Consider the following 23357-nt stretch of genomic DNA (forward strand, 5'->3'; position numbering starts at 1 on the left):
TGTCGCGACAGATTCTAGACTTGGGGTGTCCAAGTTGGTTACACAAAGACCAGCAAGATGTTACAGACTTGGACACTCCAAGCAAGAATCAATAGTAACACAAAAAATCTGCAAATAGCTGAACTTGACGAGAGAGAGAGAGAGAGAGAGAGAGAGAGAGAGAGAGAGAGAGAGAGAGAGAGAGAGATGGCATGGCGGAGTTCTGAGCCAAGACGCAATTGGCCCCAAAGACTGGCCATATTTCTTTATTATTACCCTTCGCAAAGTACAACTCCCGAGGGTCCTTTTGTCCAAGACTCTACGTCCAGATGCTCTCCAAAGTGAGGCCCACTAGGCACTTATAAACGTACAAGGGATGCCCAAAAGCAGAGCCCCAAAGCACTTAATCCAAAAGCTTTTGCACCCAAAAGCATGCGCAAATGTGCCAACCTTTCAGCCTAGCGCAAAACACGGAAACCCGTACAACGTGCCATGTCAACATGTCAGCGCAATTTACGAGAATCAATCCAGACGTCAAGCTTTTGTACGTAGGGTTTAGGCCCCTCGGTCAGTGCTCTATAGTTTTACAAGTTGTCACGGGGTTAGGTTTTTAAATCCCAACCCCTTAGGCCTCTCGGCCACTTCTACAACGTTCAAATCTTCTTGTCCCCTCAGCTAGTTTCCTTCCAGTTAGGCACGCCATGTCACCAACTTGTGACTTTCCCCTCTTTTGAAAGAATTGTAATCATCCTTGCTTACGCCTGCAAAACAACGAAAGGATAGAACTTTCTTCAATAGACATTGACTTTATGTACCCATGCACTAGACTCCACAAATCCAGCAAAAAGACATCGATCACTAATCAATCATATTTCTATCGAGTGTCTCAATACCAATTTTTTTTATACTCCTATCGAGTGTCTCAATACCAATCATGATCATCGTAATCTATTTAGTAATCACAACTAGTTTTTGCAGATTTCTTAATCCTAAATCTTGTTACTATCAAATTCATTAACTGTCTTTTCACATTTTAAGCAAACCATGCCCAACATGACTATCCCCACGAGACAGTACATTCACTAAGCATGCAATCCACAGAATCACACACGTAGTTCACACTGAAAACCGTGTTTCAATCATTCAATCTAGCCATTTCATCCCATCCAAACTCTTGATGCACCTAGATCACTGTGCAGCCATCTCATCCTTTTGGAACTCTTGGTGCACTCACAACAATATCCAATCATCTCATTTAGATAGAAATCTTGATCACTAGAATCTCATTCAATCCTCATTCACTTAGCCATCACATCCAGATCTCGTTGATCTCTAACAGATGTCTAGATGCACTAAGGTCAAATTATTCATCGGACAAAATGTTGCAAACATTTCATCTTTCTCTACATGTCTCTAACAATACTCACATGAAAGAGCACGTCTTCAATCCAATCAATGTACATCTGTTCATAAAGTCATTCCGCAAAATACTATCAGCCTAACAGTATCCCTCAAATCTCAAAGAGAAATCAATGGCCTTATTCAATCTAGGCAATCTGTGACAAAGGAGTGGAGTGGCTCCTTCCTTGTGCAGTCTGCACTGCACCAGTCTCCAGATTCAACCTGTTGATTTTTCGATAACTTTTGGCATAGACACTTCTAGTATTCCAAAAGCTTCAAGGTACAACTCAAAACTTAAGATAATTTGCGATGTTCTCCACCTCCATCCACTTTGCATCGAGGGATAGAAAGTGCCCTTGACCAAATTATCCGGTGGACCTAGCTTACCTTTCTGTTCTTTTCTTGTGCCCTGTAAACTGTTGGTAGCCCCACTGGTCTCCCCTGTCCACTAGCACCTCAATCTGAATCGTCAAAGTTCTTTGATGAACCATCAGCTGATTCCCTTGCTTCTTCGGAACCCTCGGATGTACTATCACTTGATTCCCTTACTTTTTCGGAGTCCTCTAATAAACTATCATCCGGTTCCCTTGGTTCTTTTTGTCCCTTGGAATCAAACCAAAACCTTGCTTGGCATGTCCCATGAGTCTTTGAATGGAGTCAGACTTCAATTGCAGGCAATACTGTCGATTCTCTTTGGCAAACCACAGTAAAACCGCTCCATCTAGTCCTTCAAAGTGACCCTCCAAAACGAGGACACTAGCAAAAAATAGGTAATCCAAAACCTTTGGCAGTAGTCATCCAAAGTCTCTTACTTAGTCATTCTCAAATAATGCCAAGCCGCGATAACATCTTCTTCATATTCTTCCATTATCCAGGCAAAACTAAAAACTCTCTAGAATTTAACCCACTTCTTAGCTACTTCTCTATGCAACAACAACATAGACCACCATGTCTGTGCATTTCCTTTCAAGTAAGATGCTACCCTTTGTACCTTGGAGCATTGCAAGAAACAACCTCCTGAGAAGGCCACGTCAAACTATTGTATGAATTCAAGGGCTCGATGGGTGTCTTGGTAGCCTGAAAACGTGTCGAACTTGACTGCTTAACCCCAATCCTTGAACTCCTTGGTCTTCTTGTCTTGTTGTTCATTGCCTGAACTGTCAACAGAGGATGAAGTCTCCTTTGTTGACCTGCTACATGGATCCCTACGTATTCTAGACTTTTTCAAAATTGTGTTTTTCTTGCTTTTGTGGCTTTTTCATTGCTTTTTCTTATACTCTCTCGAACTAGAGGACGACTAGCTGTCGAAATACTTTGCAAACAAAGAGAAATTTCGATCATCCTCGAAACGAACACGTTTCTTGGATCTACTTACCACCTCGAGAGTCGAATCGCTACCCAAATAACCAGGGAAATCCGCTGATTTCCTCTTCTTCTGGGAGTGCTTTATCGACTAGCTTGTCTTTTTTGCCAAGTGCTTAGTCAAACTCTACGAGTACAGGTTCTGCTTTTTTGCACTCCGCTTTTCTTTAAGCTTCCTTACCGTCTTCAGAGAGAATCGGCAGCCTCTCGCCATCTTGAGTGAATCTCATCAATCGGATAATTCTTCAAATGATACCTACTCGCTCTAAAACAAATAAAGCATCCCAATACCTCAAAAGATGCCTTTCTTATGCCTTCCAACTTTTTAATCTTAAAATTGTGGATACCTAATGGCATTAAGCACCTACTTGTGCAAGGAAATGCAATTACAAAGTCCATCCAAATGCTAGCCCATTTGCAATCCACAATTTGTAACGGATGTCAGAGTCCTCCATGTTTTTGTCCCTACTAGTCTAGGATCATGAAATAATAAACTCCATCCATATGCTAGCTCGTTTGCGATCCAGAAATTGTAGCAAATGTTAAATTCCAACATGTTTTGTTGCTCAATGTTAATTCTTTAACACTTGCACACACTCCATACGCCTTTCTCACCGGAAACTTTTGTGTGCGGCCCATTGAGATACTAGTTCACTAAGACCAAAGTCATATGTATGCCAAGGTGTAACGGAAGGGTACCAAAGAACAGATTAAACAAACTTTAGACGCTTCAAAACAATTGAATTGAAAGAGATGTAGGACACACGAGACACAGCGTGGCGGAGTCCCACCCCAAGCGAGCACTCGCCCCAAACAATAGCGCCCCTTTCAGTATTTCTTTATATTGCTTGAACAGTATACAGCTTTGTGGCTCTGCTCTGCTTCTCCACCTGGTAGAATGCCCGAGAGCGGGCCCTAGGCCCTTCAAAAGCAGTTTACATGAAAAACAAGGAGTCTAAAAGCGTCTCGTCCAAAAGCATTCGCCTTGGGGGTTGTCTGTATAGCGTTGCCACGTCAGCAGCTGTCAACGCAAAACGCGGTGCAGATTGCAGACTGTCTAACAGTGGTCTACCATGTCATCGGTTGGTTGCGCAAGTGGGTCCTGCTTTATTTTATGTTTTAGGCCCCATAGGATGGGATCTCATAAGTTAGCTGGGGGTTAGGGTTTTCATCCTAACTCTTCTTTCTGGGCCACTCGGTGAGGATCAATGGTTTGGTGAAAACTTCGTCTTCTTCTAATTTTGTTGGGGTTTAGGTTCCTCGGCCGAGATCTGCAGGTGGCTAAGGTTAGGCTCACGGAGCCCTAACCCGCTAGTTCTCTAGTGGCTTGACACATCAGTAATTTGTGACATCCCCCCTTCTTGAAAGAAGAGTGCTCGTCCGCAATTACATCTATAAAACAACTCAAGTTAGCTCAAAAAATTTCGAGGGACATTCAGCTTTCTCATTCCATATCAAAGCTCTTGATATTCTGGCGTATCAAAATTAGATCACACCCCGACTGTGATGTTCTGTAACGGGTGTCTCCATGCACTAAAATTACATACCCATGCGATCTCACCCAATTAGGAACATTCAGTGATTGGCACATCACGATGCAACACAAATGCTTACATATGCATGTTACAAGGCACGAAAACATATAGTCACTCATGAACACTCCCCTCACAAATAACCATCCTGGTCTGGACCATGAGCTGTTCAACGACTCCCTCATCACTCCTCCCACAAAAAACCTAAAGAAGTCCGGGCCATGAGATATAGAGGCCTTTTACAACTAAACGCTCCCCAAACCACAACTTGCGTCACTTGGAGGTGTCGAGAGCAACCACTGCTCAGACTTTTTCAATACTTACCCCGTAAATAACCATCCAGGTCTGAGCCATGAGCAAAAAAAACACCACTTTTTCGAACATTCAATACTGAGTACTCCCCCTGCAAATAACCACAAGCGTCCACGCCATGAATATGTGCAGGCATTATCAAGTATCAATTCTCTTCAGTACCCCTCCTGGGAGTAAATCACCAACCATTGAAACCAATATCAAAACTAGAGTCAAGCAATTCTCAAATCGGCACCAAGACAGGTTCTAAACAGATAACATCCATTTCAATCAAATTCTAAAGAAGATTTCAAGCGAAGTTCAAAAAGTATCTACATACAAAGCTTAGAAAATTCATTCGGAGTTTTGTTTGGACAATTGAACTTTAAGGACAACTTGCTCGTCCTTCTAAATCAAAGTAATCGTACGGTTCCGAATCTGGAGTGTCGCCTCATTCATGTCGTGCCAAGGCATGCCCAAAAGAGTGTCACAATTGCCCAACTTCATGATATGAAACTCTACTTTTCCATGATATCCTTGGATGGTTAATAGAAGAGCACCACTGAAAGGTACCATCTTTTGAGTTTTCCTAGTGGCTAGCTCAAAGTTCATCTGCTTGAGGAAGTTGGGATAGATGAAGTTCTCAGTAGCTCCCGGGTCAAAAAAGATTAGAGCTTTCAAGCCGTTGATTTTTTCATATGCTTTGCACAATTCATTAAGACTTTCAAGATTAATGCCATAAATATCAAGTACAAGCCCAATTGCAAGTCTAGCTTGCTTACCCGGAGGTGGTCATGAGGCTCTATCAGCTATTGGAGCAGGGGCCCACTCAACGGGACTATCGGTTTGTAGGGGACAATTAATGAAATTATGCCCAGATTGAAAGCATCCAAAGCATCAGCCTTCTTGTAATAAAGTGTCTCGCTGTTGAGGCATCAAATGAGGCCCTTGAGGTTGAATTTCACGAGAATCCTAAGAAGTTTGTTCATTGTGGTCGAGGATTCTAATTTGTTGCCGAGGTTTCTTTTGAAGTAAACTCTAGCTTTCCTTCCATAAGCTTGTAACCGACCAAGCATGGTCCAGAAGTTCTTGCATTGTTGATACTTGCTAGGAAAGACAATACTCATGTAACGGTGATGGCAGTCCAATTGTGTTTCGCTCGCATTGATCCTCCAAGAGAATCATCTTGAAGAAAGACACCGGAAGGTAGACATTGAGAAACCTTTGGTTGTAGTCTTCCATGGTCTCTATGGCAAGCATTTTCATGTTTCCCACAAAATCTGGACTTCGGACAAGGAGGTCATGTAAATGCGTGCAAAAGTAGACTTGAGAGCCTGCCAAGTCCTTCGAGCATGCAATTGGGTAACGATTGAACTCCACCACTGCATAGCATTATCTTTAAGAAATCCTGCAGCCCGAGAGATTTTTGATTCCTCAATCTAGTTCCCCAAAGCATAGATGTTGTCAAATTGTTGAAGGAATGTAAGGCCTTCATTCGATCTTTCACTCCAAAAAAAGTGAAAATTTTTATTGTCATCCCACCATCCTTGAAATCTTTTGGTTGGTTCAGTGCAAAACCTGGATGTGGATAGTAGGGGTATCCATACGAGCTCCAACCACTATACTCAGGTGGCGGTGGTGGTGGGGGTGGCGGTGGCAATGGCGGTTGCACTGGATCAAGGTCAGGCCACTGTACCATATTCCTAAAAACACCCCCAATTGGAACAAAAGGCTGAGGGGATTGTCGGTTAGAGGCTCTTGCACTTTCTAGCGTAGGAGGAGGTAGTACCACTTGTGGCATCAAAGGGGGCAACATGTAATTCAAAACCTGTTGAAGACTTTTGCAACATTGGGAGATTCTGTTGAAGATGCCGCGAAAGGATGTCACGGAGCTCGTCGAGAAGAAACTACAGGTACTCTTTAGAATCCAGAAACGCCATGGTGCTCTGTCGATTCTTGGTAGGACTGGTATGCTTTCAAAAAAGCACACGATTGGAGCTCTAATACCACTATAACGGAAGGGCAACACGTGCTAATGGAAAAGAACAGACTTAACAAAGTTTAGATGCTTCAAAACAATTGATTTGAAAGAGATGCACGGTACACAATACACGGAGTGGCAAAGTTCCATCCCAAGAGAGCACTCGTCCCAAATGATGGCACCCCTTTCGGTATTTCTTTATATTGCTTGAACAGTGTACAACTTTGTGGATCTGCTCTGCTTCTCCACCCGGTAGAATGCCATAGAGAGAGCCCACAATACATATTTAAAGGCCCTCGGTCCTTCATTTACATGAAAAGCATGCAATCTAAAAACATCTAGTCCAAAGCACTCGCCCTAGGGCAGTCCGTACAGCGCTGCCACGTCAGCAGCTGTCAACGCAAAACACGGTGCAGATTGCGGGCTGTCCGTGCAGTGGTCTGCCACGTCATCAGTTGGTTACACAAGTGGGTTCTCCTTATTTTACGTTTTGGGCCCCATCAGATGGGGTCCCTTAAGTTAGCTGGTGGTTAGGAGGATTTTAACCTTTTTTAATAATTGGGCCACTCAGCTAGGATCAATAGGTTGGTGAAAACTTCGTCTTCTTTTGATTTTAGGCCCTTCGGCCGGGATCGGCAGATTGTTGGCTAGGGTTAGGCTTAGGGAGGCCTAACCCGCTGGGTCTTCACTGTCTTGACACATCAGCAGTTTGTGACACAAGGTGTCCTACACTAAGTAGACATCCCTATCATCCAGCACATATACTTTGCCGTGTTTGAAAAGTAGAGTCGAGAACATCATTTTATCTACAACAAGCGTTTGGGCCACCATAGGTTCCTAGTTAACAAACCAAAAGTGAGCTTTCCACTTAACTCCACCAAAGTGAGAATCATGTTCTCAATGCCTTCTAAAAGAAAGGTAGAAGTTAGTTGAGATCTTTGGAAGAAGAGAGGCTTGAGCATAGCAATGTGACTAAGAGAGTTTACAATCTACTTGGTACTAGGTAGCCTTCCAGTTCAAACTCTTGTGCGAGTTAAGCCATCAAACCATTTAGATATTTTAGAAAAGGATGAAGGGAGCACCATAAAGTTAGTGGCAGCAAATCTTCAAGGCACGAACGACAATTAAAAGCTCCTTTATGTTGAAACACCATCTTCTAATCTGCGAGCATAGGGCTCTTGAAGGCTACAGGCCTACCATCTTGTAAACGATGGATGGCATTGATAGGCAAATCAACGGCATCCTGTCCATGGGTAAATTGAGATTCCCTATCTGGTGAATTGACCAACATCTAACAAGCTGTTTCAATGTCTGAAACGACTGATCCAACCCAACCAATAAAGCAGGTTTCATCAATTTTGGCATTATCTTTGATAAACTTTTGTAAGAGGCCACTGAAGCCCAAAAGAGATTTCACTTGCCTTCATGAGTGCACTAGACCTACAGGTACCTTTACCAGGTCAATCGAGAAACCATCTTCATGTACCTTGCACACGACACAACCCCTTCTCACCAATAACATGAAGGTAAAGGCATTGCCAGAGGCTTCTAGATTTACAGGGCTGGAAAGCATTACCCATCCATAGAAAGTTGCAGGCATTCCATCTGAGCTTAGGAAACATTGCAGGCAATCAATAAAGAAAGAAACATTGAAGAATCATGAGTAACTTTAGAGGGACTGCCCATCTGACCTCTAAGTAACTGTCATCTGCTTTGCCACGGGCCACCTTCTGTCGACCCCTTCCCTCCCCTGCGAAGCTCCACCCTTACCACCCTCTTGACACGAATCTGCAGAAAGTCCCGTCTCCGGCACTCCTGCTTGTTGCCAACCCTGAAACCCTTTGAGCACCCAATGCCCTGACTCTCATGCAATTTGGTTAGCAGCGGAACTTTAATTTAAGTGTCCGATTGTATATTGTTTATGACAGGTTTTGTGTACCCCTCTGATGTGTTCAAGAAGCATGTGTTGTAGAGTTTTGACCATTAAAATCTTTAACATCTACTGTTATAGCAACATTTTGCTTACTTTTGCGTCTTTTTTTCTTACGGCGTGTGTAAAGCATAGTTTTGGTGATAAAAAGTGTTTACATTACCATTATAGCAACATTTTTCTTGCTTTTACTTCATCCTTTCCGAACTTTGAAACTCCTGAGCACTGTGACAAGAATTTAGTCCCAGCAAGAAGAAGTTCAGCCCCCTGCATTTGCGTGTCTGCACAGTAAATATGGCACCGTTTTGTTTTTGTTTTTTGGCCAATAAACAAAGGGAAACTTTCCTTTGAGGCTTTCAATGATTGATACAGCTATGTTTTCTCAAACAACAAACAACCTTCGTTTGAGGCCAAGTCATGCCTGGGTACATTTAATCTTAGAATGATTTGACACACTTTGCAGACTTGACACAATCACTCTGCTTGTTAAATTTAGCATTACAGAGTATATTAAATCCAGACAAACTCTCATAAAATTGTGTAGGCACAAAATAACACCACCAGCCAACTCATGTTGGCTCATCTAAAACAAAGAAATTATAAGAAGAACCTGCTGATAGTCGAGAGAAAAAAGAATTAATCGCTCATCTGCTGATCCTGACACTCCGCCTTGGCAAGGGCCATCTAGTGCTATGCTCAACACTATTGAAAAACAATCAACAATCAAACAAGGTACTCTATGCAGAATTTAAAGCGCAAAAATTGTTGGACACGGACCTGGCTCCTGATGAAGGCATGTTGTTAGACAAGGTATCTTAGGATTCCTTGCATCCCACATTGCCAAGCTTCCATCCTCATACCTTCAAAAACAGAAACAGCATTTTTTAGCCTTAAAATTGTTTTTGAAGAACCACAGGTGCTTTCAAGGCCTGCATAGGAACTTACCCAGCAACGACATGTAGAAACCCTTCTCCATTTATTTGGTTGAATGCTTGAAGGGCCATGCACATTCCTGCATTTAAATGCACAACAAAAACACTTCTTGCTGAACAATGAGACTGTACAAGACTAAAGGAACACGCCTTTTGTACAAGGCCTAAAGCCACAGAATACAGAGCAGGACCTATGTGTTGATGGTGGTATAGCCTTAGCATCCTTGCTACAAACTCCGACAGAAAAATGCACAGAAATGATTAGGATACTGGCTAGGGTTGAGCTCCGTTCGCCAAATGCAGGCTAGTTCTTGAACAGGAGTCTCAATTTAAGTGAAGAAATTGCATCTGAAGCAGCTGTCAAGGGTTCTACAAGGTAAAAGGAATCAGTAGATAGACCCCGAGCTCTGCAGCCCGTCAAGGTATCGCAAGATGTGACAATTCAGTTAGCAGTCACAAGGTCTGACACCGCACTCGTTAGATACTTAATCAGACTACCCAAATTTGTACAATCCAGTCCAAAAATTATGGCATTGCTTCACATCAGGTTTGCTTTTCGATAACATATGAGCTGATAAATAGCAACCTACCAGAAGCCTTTTTATGAGGTAGCAACTCCACCGATGTATCCCGGCCAAATTGCATGGCTAGATTACCAGCATCTATGTCCCATACATCCACCTTTGCAACACAAGCTCAAGGTCAAAATTACTCCATATTTAATTGACTTAGCACATAGACACTATATGTTTTGCTCAGTCGCATCAAGTTCCACTAAAATGTTGCTTCATTAACTTACACAAAATGTGTATCGGTTCACATTCCTCTCCCAGATGTGTGTGTACACTGTTGTCAATAGCTCTCTCAATGTGTGTGTGTGTGTGCACGCGCGTGCGCACGTGCACTCTAAAGGCTTAGGTTGACCAAGAGGTATCAAAGTCTTGTAAGCCATCAAATTTGACATTACCTCTTCATGTAGTGTGTGCCTACGTGCTCACATGCACATGGGGTGTACCTTTCGTTGTTGGAGGTAAAATTGGAGCAAGGAAGGGAAGGGGGGAGGGGGGGGGGGGGGGGGGGGGGGGGGGGGGGGGGGGGGGGGGGGGATCTATATTACCATAGAGGGATCTTTTCCTGCTAGCGCCACATAATTCTTTCTTTCTACATTCGAGAGAGACCCTGCTTTGGTTAAAGCCATACCTACAAATAAGTAACTATAGATTCTCCAAGTCCATTCTAGAATTACAATTACTCACCTATCTCACCATTATTATCATCTGAAGAATCAGTCGATGCATCTATCATTTCACTCGCTGATGAATCCGTTGCACATGAAGCAGGTCTGCATATTGAAAGCTTACAAAAGTGGTAAGCCTCTGTGTCGATAATCAACAAAGGCTCCCTGCAGAGATGAGTACTTCAGAATACATGTTGACCACTATGAGAGTCAAGAATCAACTTTCCAAAATTCCCATGCCTCAAGGAAATTGCAACTTTTGTCAATAGAAGCATGAAAAATAGACTCTAAATTGTACCAACCTTGATAAGCGTCCTTCTGCAAGTTCCCAAACCTTCAATGTGCCATCACGGCCCTGACTAAATCATAACACCTTAACCATAAGAGTCTCTCTCTCTCTCTCTCTCTCTCTCTCTCTCTCTCTCTCTCTCTCTCTCTCTCTCTCTCTCTCTCATTGGGGTACCAACAGAGATGATTTGGGCCATATATACTCTCTACGAGAGGGTGACAGGTCGGGTTCGTTGCCCAGGCGGTTTTTCAGAGACCATTGCTAGCACCATTGGTGTTAAGCAAGGATGCCCACTCTCCCCGACACTCTTTGGGCTCTACATCGACGAGATCTCCGACTACATACTGCGAGCAGGGGGAGAGGGGAGCGACTTGGCAGGTACTCCGGTCCACATCATGTTATATGCTGATGATATTGTGTTGATTTCAGAGTCACCCGAGGGCTTGCAGCGCCATCTTGAGGCCTTGGACGAATTCAGCACACAAAAGGGGTTGACTGTGAACCTTGGCAAAACCAAGGTCATGATCTTTCACACATCCAGTGCAGTGAGGAGCGCTGCCACCTTCACAGCAGCAGGAGGACAAGTTGATGTAGTCACCTCCTATGTCTACCTTGGCATCACATTCACCAGCCTACCAGGACCCTTCACTATGAGGCAGGCTGCTGCTGACAGGCTCACCCGAGGATATGCAACTCTGACCATGCTAGAGCGGAGGTGCCACCAGGCACACTTTCAGGAGCCCCGCACGAAGGGGTGGCTTTTCGACACCTTAGTCACCCCGGCCCTGATGTACTCGGCGGCAGTATGGGCACCAGGATTGACAGCTGACCAGTGGACACAGCTTGAGAGGCCACAGGTATGTATGATCTCACGCTTGCTCCGCAGCAAGAAGACAGTGCCACATGACATTATTAGAGCCGAGCTCGCCACACCACCTATGGTTGTAGAGGCACTATTCCAGACAGTCTGCTTCCTCCAGAGGATGAGAGAGCTACCTCCTGACAGACTTACTCGTAGAGCATTTGAGGCAGCTATACAGCTATCAGAGAGTGGGCATGAGAGAGCATGGTACTCACAGGTCAGAGCATGGTTTGAGGGACACGGTCTTGACATGGAGAGCCTACCACCATTCCAGTACGACCCCCACTCACCATATATTCACCTCTCTCGCAGTGAGAGGAACTTGGTATTGAGACAGGATCTGTGGCAGCTATACACTAGGAGAGTCTGGGAGTCACTTGGCTTGGGGACGAGGATGTCAGATTACAGAGACCAGTTTCTCACCATATTGTCTGGGGGGTTCATACAGAGACCACGCTATATGGACACATATATGCCACATAGCTCACGGGTGGCGATTGGTCAGCTGAGAGTGGCTTCACACAGGTTAGAGATTGAGATCGGGAGACACACTGGTGTTCCCAGGGAGGAGCGAGTCTGCAGAGCCTGCACAGAGGAGGTAGAGAGTGAGGAGCACTTTGTATGTAGATGCAGAGCATACACTGAGATCAGAGGCAGGTATGAGGCCTTATTCAGAGGACAGCCCACTCTCCGAGAGATCATGGACTCTCGAGATCAGAGACAGCTCGGACGTTTCTTACTAGAGATACAGAGCCATCGGGACACACTACTACAGCCACACACAGCTACACAGACAAAGGGGAGACAGTCGCAGCTCAAAGACTTCTTTCAGAGGATTGCCGCCCCTCCCTCACCAGACACTCAGAGGGGAGTGACACTTCCACAGGCGGAGGTGAACCGAGCTAGACGGCGACCACGAGTCACAGGCTACAGGGGCGCGAGCTCCCACCACCGACAGATCGAGGAGATCCGAGCCCGGGAGCGCTGTGCCACTGAGGAGCGAGTAGCTCAGATGAGGGCCGACCCGACAGCTTTCATCCGGGTAGCCTTGGCACCAGCCCCGCCCATGTACCACATCTTACATCCCCCCATTAGTACAGGATGGAGCTAGATAGCTTGATGCATTCTCATGATTGTACTACCTTGAGCATATAGACATGCATATACCCCTAGAGAGATAGAGCTCCATCCCTCCTCAGATACTCCACTACCTACATTCAGTTCAATTTTGTATCAGTTTTGTTTCATTTGTCTTTCCGATAGACGGATGACATACACACCATGTACATCTGTTTTGTCTCATAGGCCGATTTCGGCCTGACATAGACGTTAAAAATCTTTCTTTCTTTCTTTCTCTCTCTCTCTCTCTCTCTCTCTCTCTCTCTCTCTCTCTCTCTCTCTCTCTCTCTCTCTCTCTCTCTCTCTCTATATATATATATATATATATATATATATATATATATATATATATATATATATATATATATATATATATATATATATATATATATATATATGATCATGATGGCTTAGTGGCTGAGCATTTCATGCATGCCAGAGATTTACTAGCAGAGCTTCTGGCAGTTATGTTTAACCGTGCCATGTGTGAGGGCTTGCCTGATACCTGGAGCCTATCTACTATTGTAACTATCTTCAAGTTGGGAGACCTATGGAGCCTGGGAACTATCGCACCATCATGATTGGACACACACTGGCACGGTTGTACGCATCAATTCTTGAGCAGCAGCTGAGTAGATGGGCAGAGAGGGAGGGGATGCGCGCAGCCGGGCAGGCAGGTTTCAGGAGGGGTTTTTCTACTCTTGACCATATCTTGACACTCAGAGCCATCATTGAGGAGGGTAGATCGCGTGGGAGATGGATCTATTGCAGCTTTGTGGATTTCCATAAAGCATTAGACACATACCCAGAGCGAGATTGATGTGCAGATTACAGCAGATGGGAGTACCCACAGAGCTCATTTGGGGGGCCATGGCATTATACAGGTCAATAGTGGGGCATGTACGCACCCCAGAGGGTCTATCCACACCGGTTTACTCCACTGTTGGGGTGAAGCAGGGCTGCCCGCTCTCTCCTACTCTATTTGGTATGTATGTAGATGAGGTTTGAGAGAGATGGTGATAGAGGTGCACAACTGGTGGGGACATGGATTCCACTATTGTTATATGCTGATGATATTGTTTTGATCTCTGAATCTCCGGAGGGGATGCAACGTAACCTGGATGCTTTGGATAGGTTTGCCCAAGAAAGTGGTTTGTCCGTCAACCTTGGTAAAACCAAGGTCATGGTATTTAATACCACCCCACAGTGGATCAGGAGGTCAGCGCCCGCTTTCACATACGGACAGGAGAAGGTGGAGTATACAGATGCTTACACTTACCTTGGAGTGGTTTTCAGTGGGCCAGCATTTTCACTGAGGAGGGCAGCAGAGACTCGTTTGACCAGAGCCCATGCAGCATTGGGTAAATTGGAAAGGATGTGTTCACAGGTCCAGTTTCAGGAGCCTCGGACGAAGCTTTGGCTCTTTGACACTTTGGTGGCTTCTGTATTGCTCTATGGAGCTGAGATTTGGGGACCTTCACTGGACCATCACGGGAGGACAGGCCGAAGTGATGGATGGGGGGACATGGAGAAGCCTCTGGTCTCTATGATCTCACGGCTCATTAGGGCCAAGACTTCAGTACCACGTGCTATTATACGAGCAGAGCTAGCTGCCTCCCCACCGGTGGTTGAGGCGCTCACAAGATCGGTATCCTTCATACACCGCATGTGGGAACTCCCCAGAGACAGATATGCACGCCTTGCACTTGAGTCCTCTCGACAGTTAGCCGTTCAAGGAGATACAACATGCTGGTATGGGGAGATGACGTCATGGTTTCAGGCGCATGGGTTCAGCATAGACAGATTGCCTCCTTTCCAGTACTCACTGGATGCGCCTTCTTTGACTCTTACACAGTCCGAGATCACCAGGCTCATTCGCCAGGACTTGACCCAGCTAGACACCAAGAGGACATGGATACAGCCAGTACAAGAGCTAGGCACGAAGATGGCTTTTTACAGAGAGCATCTCCTCCAGCTTACGGAGGATGGTTTTGTGACGAGGCCCAAATACATGGACACTCACCTGTCTCACAGGGTGCACTGTGCTATTGGCCAGATACGCACATCTTCACACCAGCTGCGGATCGAGACTGGGAGATACAGCGGAGTACCAGCAGAGGCCAGGACATGCCCCCTGTGTGACATCGAGCCTGAGACAGTTGCACTACACATGCCACTACCCCACCTACTACGAGATACGAGGCCGCTTCCATTGCTTGTTCAGAGAGGGCTTTGGACCATTCTCTAGAATCATGCGGTACAAGGATCAAAGATGCTTGGGTTTGTTTTTGCTCGAGCTACGCAGACACACAGAGAGCTTGATGAGAGGAAAGATTAGCCAATCTCAAAGACAGATCACAGACTTCTTTAGAGCTGCCACTGGACACCAGGAGTTACTACCACAGCAGAGCTCGTCCCTTTACACCAGAGGCATACTGATCGAACAAGCGACTGAGCTGGGGAGATCGAGACGCACGACTGCAGAGGACTACACAACATCGACAAAGGCTGCATCAGAGGATCCAGGTCACTTTGGCTCGACATGCACAACGCCCGGTCAGACTACTGACCATGGAGGAGATTGATGAGATCCGCCAGCGACCGATGCTGGATCTCCTATGATCTACCTATCCTAGCTAGCTGTTTTAGCTGCTTAGCTTAGTCCACACCCAGCAGTCTAGGATTCCATAATATGTTATTTTGTCATTTTGTCATCTTGTTACTCTGACTTTGTATCAGATCCACCACATTGTAACTTTCTGGTCTCATAGGTCACTTTGGCCTTTTGAAGACGTTAATATAACATTTCATTTCATTTCTTCTCTCTCTCTCTCTCTCTCTCTCTCTCTCTCTCTCTCTCTCTCTCTCTCTCTCTCTCTCTCTCTCTCTCTCTCTCTCTCTCTCGCGCAAGGTTCTGTCTCGCAGGCTCTCTCGCGTAAGGTTCTCTCGGGCATCACGAGACAGCGCACAAGGAGATTCTCTCTCTTTGCAGGTGACGCAAGAGGTGAGTTGAATTCTCTCTCTCTCTCTCGCATAAGGTTCTGTCTCGCAGCAGGTGCAAGGCATGCAGGGCAGCAAGAGGTAGCACGCAGGGCAATTCTGCCTGTGTGGTAGGGTTTCGGGCATCAGGAGACAGCGCGCAAGGAGATTCTCTCTCTGCAGGTGACGCAACAGATGCAAGGCACGCAGGGCAGCAAGAGGTGACGCAGGTGACGCAGCAAGTACAAGGCGCGCAGAGACTGCAGCAGGTTCAGCGCGCAGGCTGAAGAGGGCGCAGGTGCAGGACACGCAGAGGCTGCAGCAGGCGAGCTTCTCCCACAGAGGGGGCTGCGCGTGGATTGAGCCAGCGCCCAACAGGGGCCTGTCAAAGCCATGAGCTGACTCTGCTGGGGGGGGGGGGGCTTTGTTTTCTCCGCCTGGACTCTGCCGAGCCAGAGCATCGAGCTGTTTTGGAGGTTGTGATGATTCCTTGAGTGGACCAGGGGGTTTGTCGAGCTGAGGAGGATACACCCTCGCTCACCTATCCTTGTTTTTGGATAGGTTTCTAGTGTGCCCTGTCCGCATGGACTCAGCCGAGCCAGAGCATCGAGCTATATCCGCATCGCCAATGGAGGCCATGAGCGCTTCACCAATGGAGGCCATGATCATTTCGCCGATATGTAAGCCCCATACGAAGGCAACTTTTGCGCTTACAAACAAGCGGATAACACAAATGGAAAGGGAGATGAAAGAATGGAAAGCAGAGACGGAGGGATGGTGGAAAGAGAAGGCCAACCTTCTTCAAATGTTTCTTACTGAAAGCGCACAATGGAAGAAGGAGAAAGAGGACTTGCATGCAGAGCTACAACCATTTAAGGCGGATTCACAGGCACTTAGAGAAGAGGTCACAACCCTCAAGTGAGAACTTGTGGATAGAGTAAGCAGTAGACTGGAAGAAGGGGAATTTCAGCCCTCGGTGATAGACGAGATCAAGGTCATCAAGGAGCAGGTACGAATAATCACAGAGGAGGAGAAATAGGTGGTGGTAAAGACGTCTTCGTGGATGGATGTGATCACGAAGACACAGAAGAAGGCGGATGAGGCCGAGAAATGGATAGAAGTCGCTAAGAAAGGGAAAGGGAAAGAAACCACATCCGTCCCCACTCCTACAATCATCAACATGACTCTAGAAGAAGAGCAACGAAGGAAAACTAGAGCATTGCATATAAGAGTAACCGGTCTAAAAGACCGAGATGATGTGGAAGGGGAAGTAGAAGAACTTCTCCGCATGATGGGTAGTGAGGCTACTCATACAAAGGCATGGAGGGTAGGGAAGAAGACACAAGGCAATGGGGAGACTTCAAAAGGGAGAGCTTTAATCATCCGTTTCCCATCCATGGAGGCAAAGAAGGACTTCTTGAAGAAGCGCCCTACACTAAAGAAAACGGGCATATTCCTTGGAGATGACCTCACTCTCACACAGCTGGCGCATATGAGAGAGGTAATGCCAAAGATTCAAGCGGCAAGGGAGAAGGGAAAGACAGCCTTCTACAGAGATGGCCGAGTGGTGATTATAGAGCGGCGCTCCACATGACGGTGCAAGACCTATGGGACCACACTCAAAGTTGTCACTTGGAATTGCAATGGATCTATGCGCCTTGATGTGGGTGCCTTTGAGGATAGTTTTACGGGAAGAGACATTGTCTACTCTGAGACACATCAGGCACCGGGGCAATCTATGCCTCATATTAGTGGATATAGATGGGAGACAGCCTGTAGACAGGAGACACGATCAGAGCACAAAGAGCGGGGCTCAGGAGGAGTGGCAGTGTTATTCAGGGAGGAGTTGCAGCCATTGATACATATAGCCCGCAGGGATGAGCAAGCTAGGTACATGTGGGTGAGACTGAGAGCAGAGACAGGCAGATATCTTTACATTGCTATTTGCTACTTTCCCCCGAGTACGTCAGTTTATGCACCACCCAGAGGACAGTCCCCCTTCTCTATTCTGGATGATGACATATGGGAGTTCTCTAGAGATGGTGACATCATCATTCTAGGGGATTTCAATGCTAGGACTGCCCATCATCAGACAGTATTTTATGATACTTCAGAGGAGATGCTGAGAGAGTTGGATGTTGCAGACACGGGCCTATCCAGACTATCACAAGATGGAGAACACACTGAGTATGGACGACACTTGATAGACATGGGGATTGCACATGGATTGGCCATCTTGAATGGCCTACGGAGATTTCCCGTTGCCGGGGGTTTTACGTGCTTTCCACACAGACATGGAGCCAGCACAATGGATTATGTCACGGCACAGCTGAGCGTGATCTCTAGTATCTAGGACATTACGGTGGGACCCAGACCTGTTGGTGTGGTAGTGGATCATGCTCTTCTGTCGCTGACCATTTCTTTTCAGTTTAGTGTAGCACACAGGTGACGGGCAGCAGCCCCTACTCGCTACACCTTTACACGAGAGACAGACTCTGTATACATAGATGGGATCCACAGACGCCTGTGCACAGAGGATCCAGGGCGACCTCTGGAGGAGCTTACTACTATACTGACACAGACACTACATGATGCAGCAGCAGAGGCATACCCACATACCTAGCGTGAGCAGAGCTAGACTTCAAAAGGAGGTGCTTTTGGGGGACATCACTCACAGGCAGTCACAAATTGACTTCTGACACCTAGTGCGGCGGAAGAAGAGGGCTTTTTTGGCTCGCCTAGAGCAGGATCGATTCCAGCTTTTCTTGAGTCAGGACTCACGTGAGGCATGGAGGCTCTTTCATGAGCACTCCCCCCCCCCCCCCCTGCCATCACTTCTACAGAGGCTTGGGGCCAGTATGCATCATCTTTGTACACAGTTCCTGAGCAGCCCCCCCTTCCCAACCCCCCCGATCATGCCCACAGACATGTTCTTTTTTCACCGATGAGATGGTGAGGAAGGCCATTGACAGGATGAGGATTGGGAGGGCATATGATCATGATGGCCTAGTGGCTAAGCATTTCACGCATGCCAGAGATTTACTAGCAGAGCTTCTACCAGTTATGTTTAACCGTGCCATGTGTGAGGGCTTGCTTGATACTTGGAGCCTATCTACTATTGTACCTATCTTCAAGTCAGAAGACCCCATGGAGCCTCGGAACTATCGCACTATCATGATTGGACACACATTGGCACGGTTGTACGCATCTATTCTTGAGCAGCAGCTGAGTAGATGGGCAGAGAGGGGATACGCGCAGCCGGGCAGGCAGGTTTCAGGAGGGGTTTTTCTACTCTTGACCATATCTTGACACTCAGAGCCATCATTGAGGAGGGCAGAGCGCATGGGAGACGGATCTATTGTACCTTTGTGGATTTCCGCAAAGTATTTGCCACAGTGCCCAGAGCTAGATTGATGCGCAGATTACAACAGATGGGAGTACCCAAAGAGCTCATTTGGGGGGTCATGGCATTATACAGGTCAGTAGTGGGGCATGTACGCACCCCAGAGGGTCTATCCACACCGGTTTACTCCACTATTGGGGTGAAGCAGGGCTGCCCGCTCTCTCCTACTCTATTTGGTATGTATGTAGATGAGGTTTCTGACTACATTGAGAGAGATGGTGATAGAAGTGCACAACTGGCAGGGACATGGATTCCACTATTGTTATATGCTGATGATATTGTGTTGATCTCCGACTCTCCGGAGGGGATACGTCACTTGGATGCTTTGCATAGGTTTGCCCAAGAAAGTGGTTTGTCCGTAAACCTTGGTAAAACCAAGGTCATGGTATTTAATACCACCCCACAGTGGATTAGGAGGTCAGCACCCGCCTTCACATACGGAGAGGAGAAGGTGGAGTATACAGATGCTTACACTTACCTTGGAGTGGTTTTTAGTGGGCCAGCATTTTCATTAAGGAGGGCAGCAGAGACTAGATTGACCAGAGCCCATGCAGCATTGGGTAGATTGGAAAGGATGTGTTCATAGGTTCAATTTCAGGAGCCTCGGACGAAGCTCTGGCTCTTTGACACTCTGGTGGCTTCTGCATTGCTTTATGGAGCTGAGATTTGGGGACCTTCACTGGATCATCGTGGGAGGACAAGCCGCAGTGATGGATGGGGGGACATGGAGAAGCCTCTGGTCTCTATGATCTCGCGGCTCATTAGAGCCAAGGCTTCAGTACCACGTGCTATTGTACGAGCAGAGCTAGCTGCCTCCCCACTGGTGGTTGAGGCACTCACCAGATCTGTCTCCTTCATACACCGCATATGGGAACTTCCAGAGACAGATATGCACGCCTTGCGCTTGAGTCCTCTCGACAGTTAGCCATGCAGGGAGATACAGCATACTGGTACGGGGAGATGACATCATGGTTTCAGGCGCATGGGTTCAGCATAGACAGATTGCCCCCCTTCCAATACTCACTAGATGCGCCCTCTCTGACTCTTACACAGTCCGAGATAACCAGGCTCATTCGCCAGGATTTGACTCAGCTAGACACCAAGAGGACATGGATACAGCCAGCACAGGAGCTAGGCACGAAGATGGCTTTCTACAGAGAGCATCTCCTCCAGCTTACGGAGGATGGTTTTGTGACGAGGCCCAGATACATGGACACCCACTTGTCTCATGGAATACGATGTGCTTCTCTCTCTCTCTCTCTCTCTCTCTCTCTCTCTCTCTCTCTCTCTCTCTCTCTCTCTCTCTCTCTCTCTCTCTCTCTCTCTCTCTCTCTCTCTACTATGCAAAAGGGTGTGGTAGGGTGGTGCATGTGGTGTACAATGTATAGTGTGGGTCCTCGTGTCGAGGTGTGCTCACGCATCATCAGGCTCATTTCAGTTTGTACCCTTTTTTTTTTTTTTTCCGATGCCTAGAGCATCAACACATGTATATGATATTGTCTCATAGGTCGAGTTCGGCCTTTCGAAGACGTTAATAAAGCTCTCTCTCTCTCTCTCTCTCTCTCTCTCTCTCTCTCTCTCTCTCTCTCTCTCTCTCTCTCTCTCTCTCTCTCTCTCTCTCTCTCTCTCTCTCTATTTGGTATGTATGTGGATGAGGTTTCTGACTACATTGAGAGAGATGGTGATAGAGGTGCACAGCTGGCAGGGACATGGATTCCAATATTGTTATATGCTGATGATATTGTGTTGGTCTCCGACTCTCCGGAGGGGATGCAATGTCACTTGGATGCTTTGCATAGGTTTGCCCAGGAAAGTGGTTTGTCTGTCAACCTTGGTAAAACCAAGGTCATGGTATTTAATACCACCCCACAGTGGATCAGGAGGTCCCCGCTAGCATTCACATACGGCCAGCAGAAGGTGGAGTATACAGATGCTTACACTTACCTTGGAGTGGTGTTTAGTGGGCCAGCATTTTCATTGAGGGCAGCAGAGACTAGATTGACCAGAGCCCATGCAGCATTGGGTAGATTGGAAAGGATGTGTTCACAGGTTCAGTTCCAGGAGCCTCGAACGAAGCTCTGGCTCTTTGACACTTTGGCGGCTTCTGCATTCCTTAATGGAGCTGAGATTTGGGGACCTTCACTGGATCATCACGGGAGGACAGGCCGCAGTGATGGATGGGGGGACATGGAGAAGCCTCTGGTCTCTATGATCTCGCGGCTCATTAGAGCCAAGGCTTCAGTACTACATGCTATTGTACGAGCAGAGCTAGCTGCCCCCCCACTAGTGGTTGAGGCGCTCAACAGATCTGTCTCCTTCATTCACCGCATGTGGGAACTTCCCAGAGACAGATATGCACGCCTTGCACTTGAGTCCTCTCGACAGCTAGCCATGCAGGGAGATAACAGCATGCTGGTATGGGGAGATGACATCATGGTTTCAGCATAGACAAATATGCACGCCTTGCACTTGAGTTCTCTCAACAATTGGCCATGCAGGGAGATACAGCATGCTGGTATGGGGAGATGACATCATGGGTTCAGCATAGACAGATAGCCTCCCTTCCAGTACTAACTGGATGCGCCCTCTCTGACTCTACACAGTCCGAGATCGCCAGGCTCATTCGCCAGGACTTGACTCAGCTAGACACCAAGAGGACATGGATACAGCCAGCGCAGGAGCTGGGCACGAAGATGGCTTTCTACAGAGAGCATCTCCTTCAGCTTACGGAAGATGGTTTTGTGACGAGGCCCAGATACATGGACACCCACTTGTCTCATGGGATACGATGTGCTATTGGCCACATGACGAGTAGAGAACCCATATGCGCACAAAAGAGCGGAGTTGACAGGGTATATGTACCGAGGGGTGCCCTCCCCTTAAGTATCAAGCGAGTTGAGGAGCTCGTGAGCTCATGTGGCTATGGCGGATGCGCCTGCGCAGTGGCACGAGGGGCAGTGACGCCGTCTGTTTTGGCGCAATGGGCGGCCATAGGTGGTTGGGGGCGACGCCCCCTGGCGGGTCTAACAGATGACGTGGCGCCGGTATGGGGTTGATTCTCGCACCCATAAGGGCCCCAACATTTTTGAGAGGGGACATGGGAGCATTGATGGCGCCGTCCGTGCCCCGACTAAGAGGGGGATCCCGCGCAGTTGGTGACTTGGGCTTCAAGTAAACCGGGCCCAAAATAGAAAGTGGATGGTCACATGCAATGGCCGAGAATAGAAGAGGGGGGTGCTAAATTAGGAGAGACTCGCGCCCAAGGGGGGCCCCGTTTTTGCAAGCTTGGGGAGTGAGCTTTTGGAGGGCGGCGGAGGAGGAAGAAGGGCAAGCGGTTTTTGGAAGTTTTGAGAAGGGAGCTCTTGGAGAGTTGAACAAGAAGAGGTGTTGGCCGTTTTTTGCTCGAGCGAGAAGCTCTCAGCCAAGAGGAAGCGAACTCGGAGGGGTGTGCCCGAGATCCCAAGGCGAGGAGCGTTCTTGGTCTTTTGGAGTGGAAGGAGGCAGAGTTCAAGGGTGGAGCTTCAAAAGAAGCTGTTGAAACCGACTTGCATGGTTTTTTTATGGTCGCTCTCAACGAGGAGAGCCGCACGGAGGCGAGGCCGTCGATTGCCAAGATTTTTTTCGTGCTCGTCGACGTAGAATCGACGGATTGGTTATAGTAGGTTTTGACGATGGTGTAGATGAAGTTATTTTGCCATAATTGAAGCAGATCATATCGATTTCTAGTGTCGTTTCTTCCTCTTTCCCCCCTTCCTCCCTTTGCTCTGTTCCGACAATCTGGTGCCGGTGTTGGAGATGTGTGTACCTCCCCACGCCTCTGTGTGTGTGAGAGAGAAAGAGAGAGCGGTGTGTGCTGTGGTACGGTCGTAAACGAGCAGGATCGGTGTGGTCTGATGTCCATTGTGTGAGTTTTGAAGGTGAACTCTAGTGGATCGAAGAGGCAAACTGTTTGGGTTCCGAGTGTGTTCCCCTTTCCCCCATCCATCTTCTAGTGCCCCCATGGAGGAGCGTTGATGCTCCGATTTGAAGGTTAAAGCGGTGTTTGAAAGCTGACAAGCGG

At 47.1% G+C, this 23357-nt stretch overlaps 1 protein-coding gene across 7 annotated transcripts in view; it reads right to left on the reverse strand.

Annotated features, from left to right (window-relative positions):
* Positions 1-23357, reverse strand: part of EMB2757 (Transducin/WD40 repeat-like superfamily protein) — a 66743-nt gene that overhangs the window by 15357 nt on the left and 28029 nt on the right. For 5 of the 7 annotated variants that reach the window (XM_086493856.1, XM_086493855.1, XM_086493852.1 and 2 more), the window contains exons 4-10: positions 10948-11004; positions 10665-10810; positions 10526-10587; positions 9999-10089; positions 9422-9488; positions 9254-9336; positions 9087-9178 (exon numbers count right to left, since the gene is read on the reverse strand). In XM_086493856.1, the coding sequence (XP_086349982.1) occupies positions 9087-9178; positions 9254-9336; positions 9422-9488; positions 9999-10089; positions 10526-10587; positions 10665-10810; positions 10948-11004 (598 nt within the window). Of the gene's footprint in view, positions 1-8237; positions 8758-9086; positions 9179-9253; positions 9337-9421; positions 9489-9998; positions 10090-10525; positions 10588-10664; positions 10811-10947; positions 11005-23357 lie in introns of all 7 variants that reach the window. The other 2 variants (XM_086493858.1, XM_086493853.1) reach the window with 2 other exon arrangements.

The sequence above is a fragment of the Adiantum capillus-veneris genome, chromosome 21, assembly GCF_014529385.1.
Source record: "Adiantum capillus-veneris isolate H3 chromosome 21, ASM1452938v2, whole genome shotgun sequence".
Lineage (NCBI taxonomy): Eukaryota > Viridiplantae > Streptophyta > Polypodiopsida > Polypodiales > Pteridaceae > Adiantum > Adiantum capillus-veneris.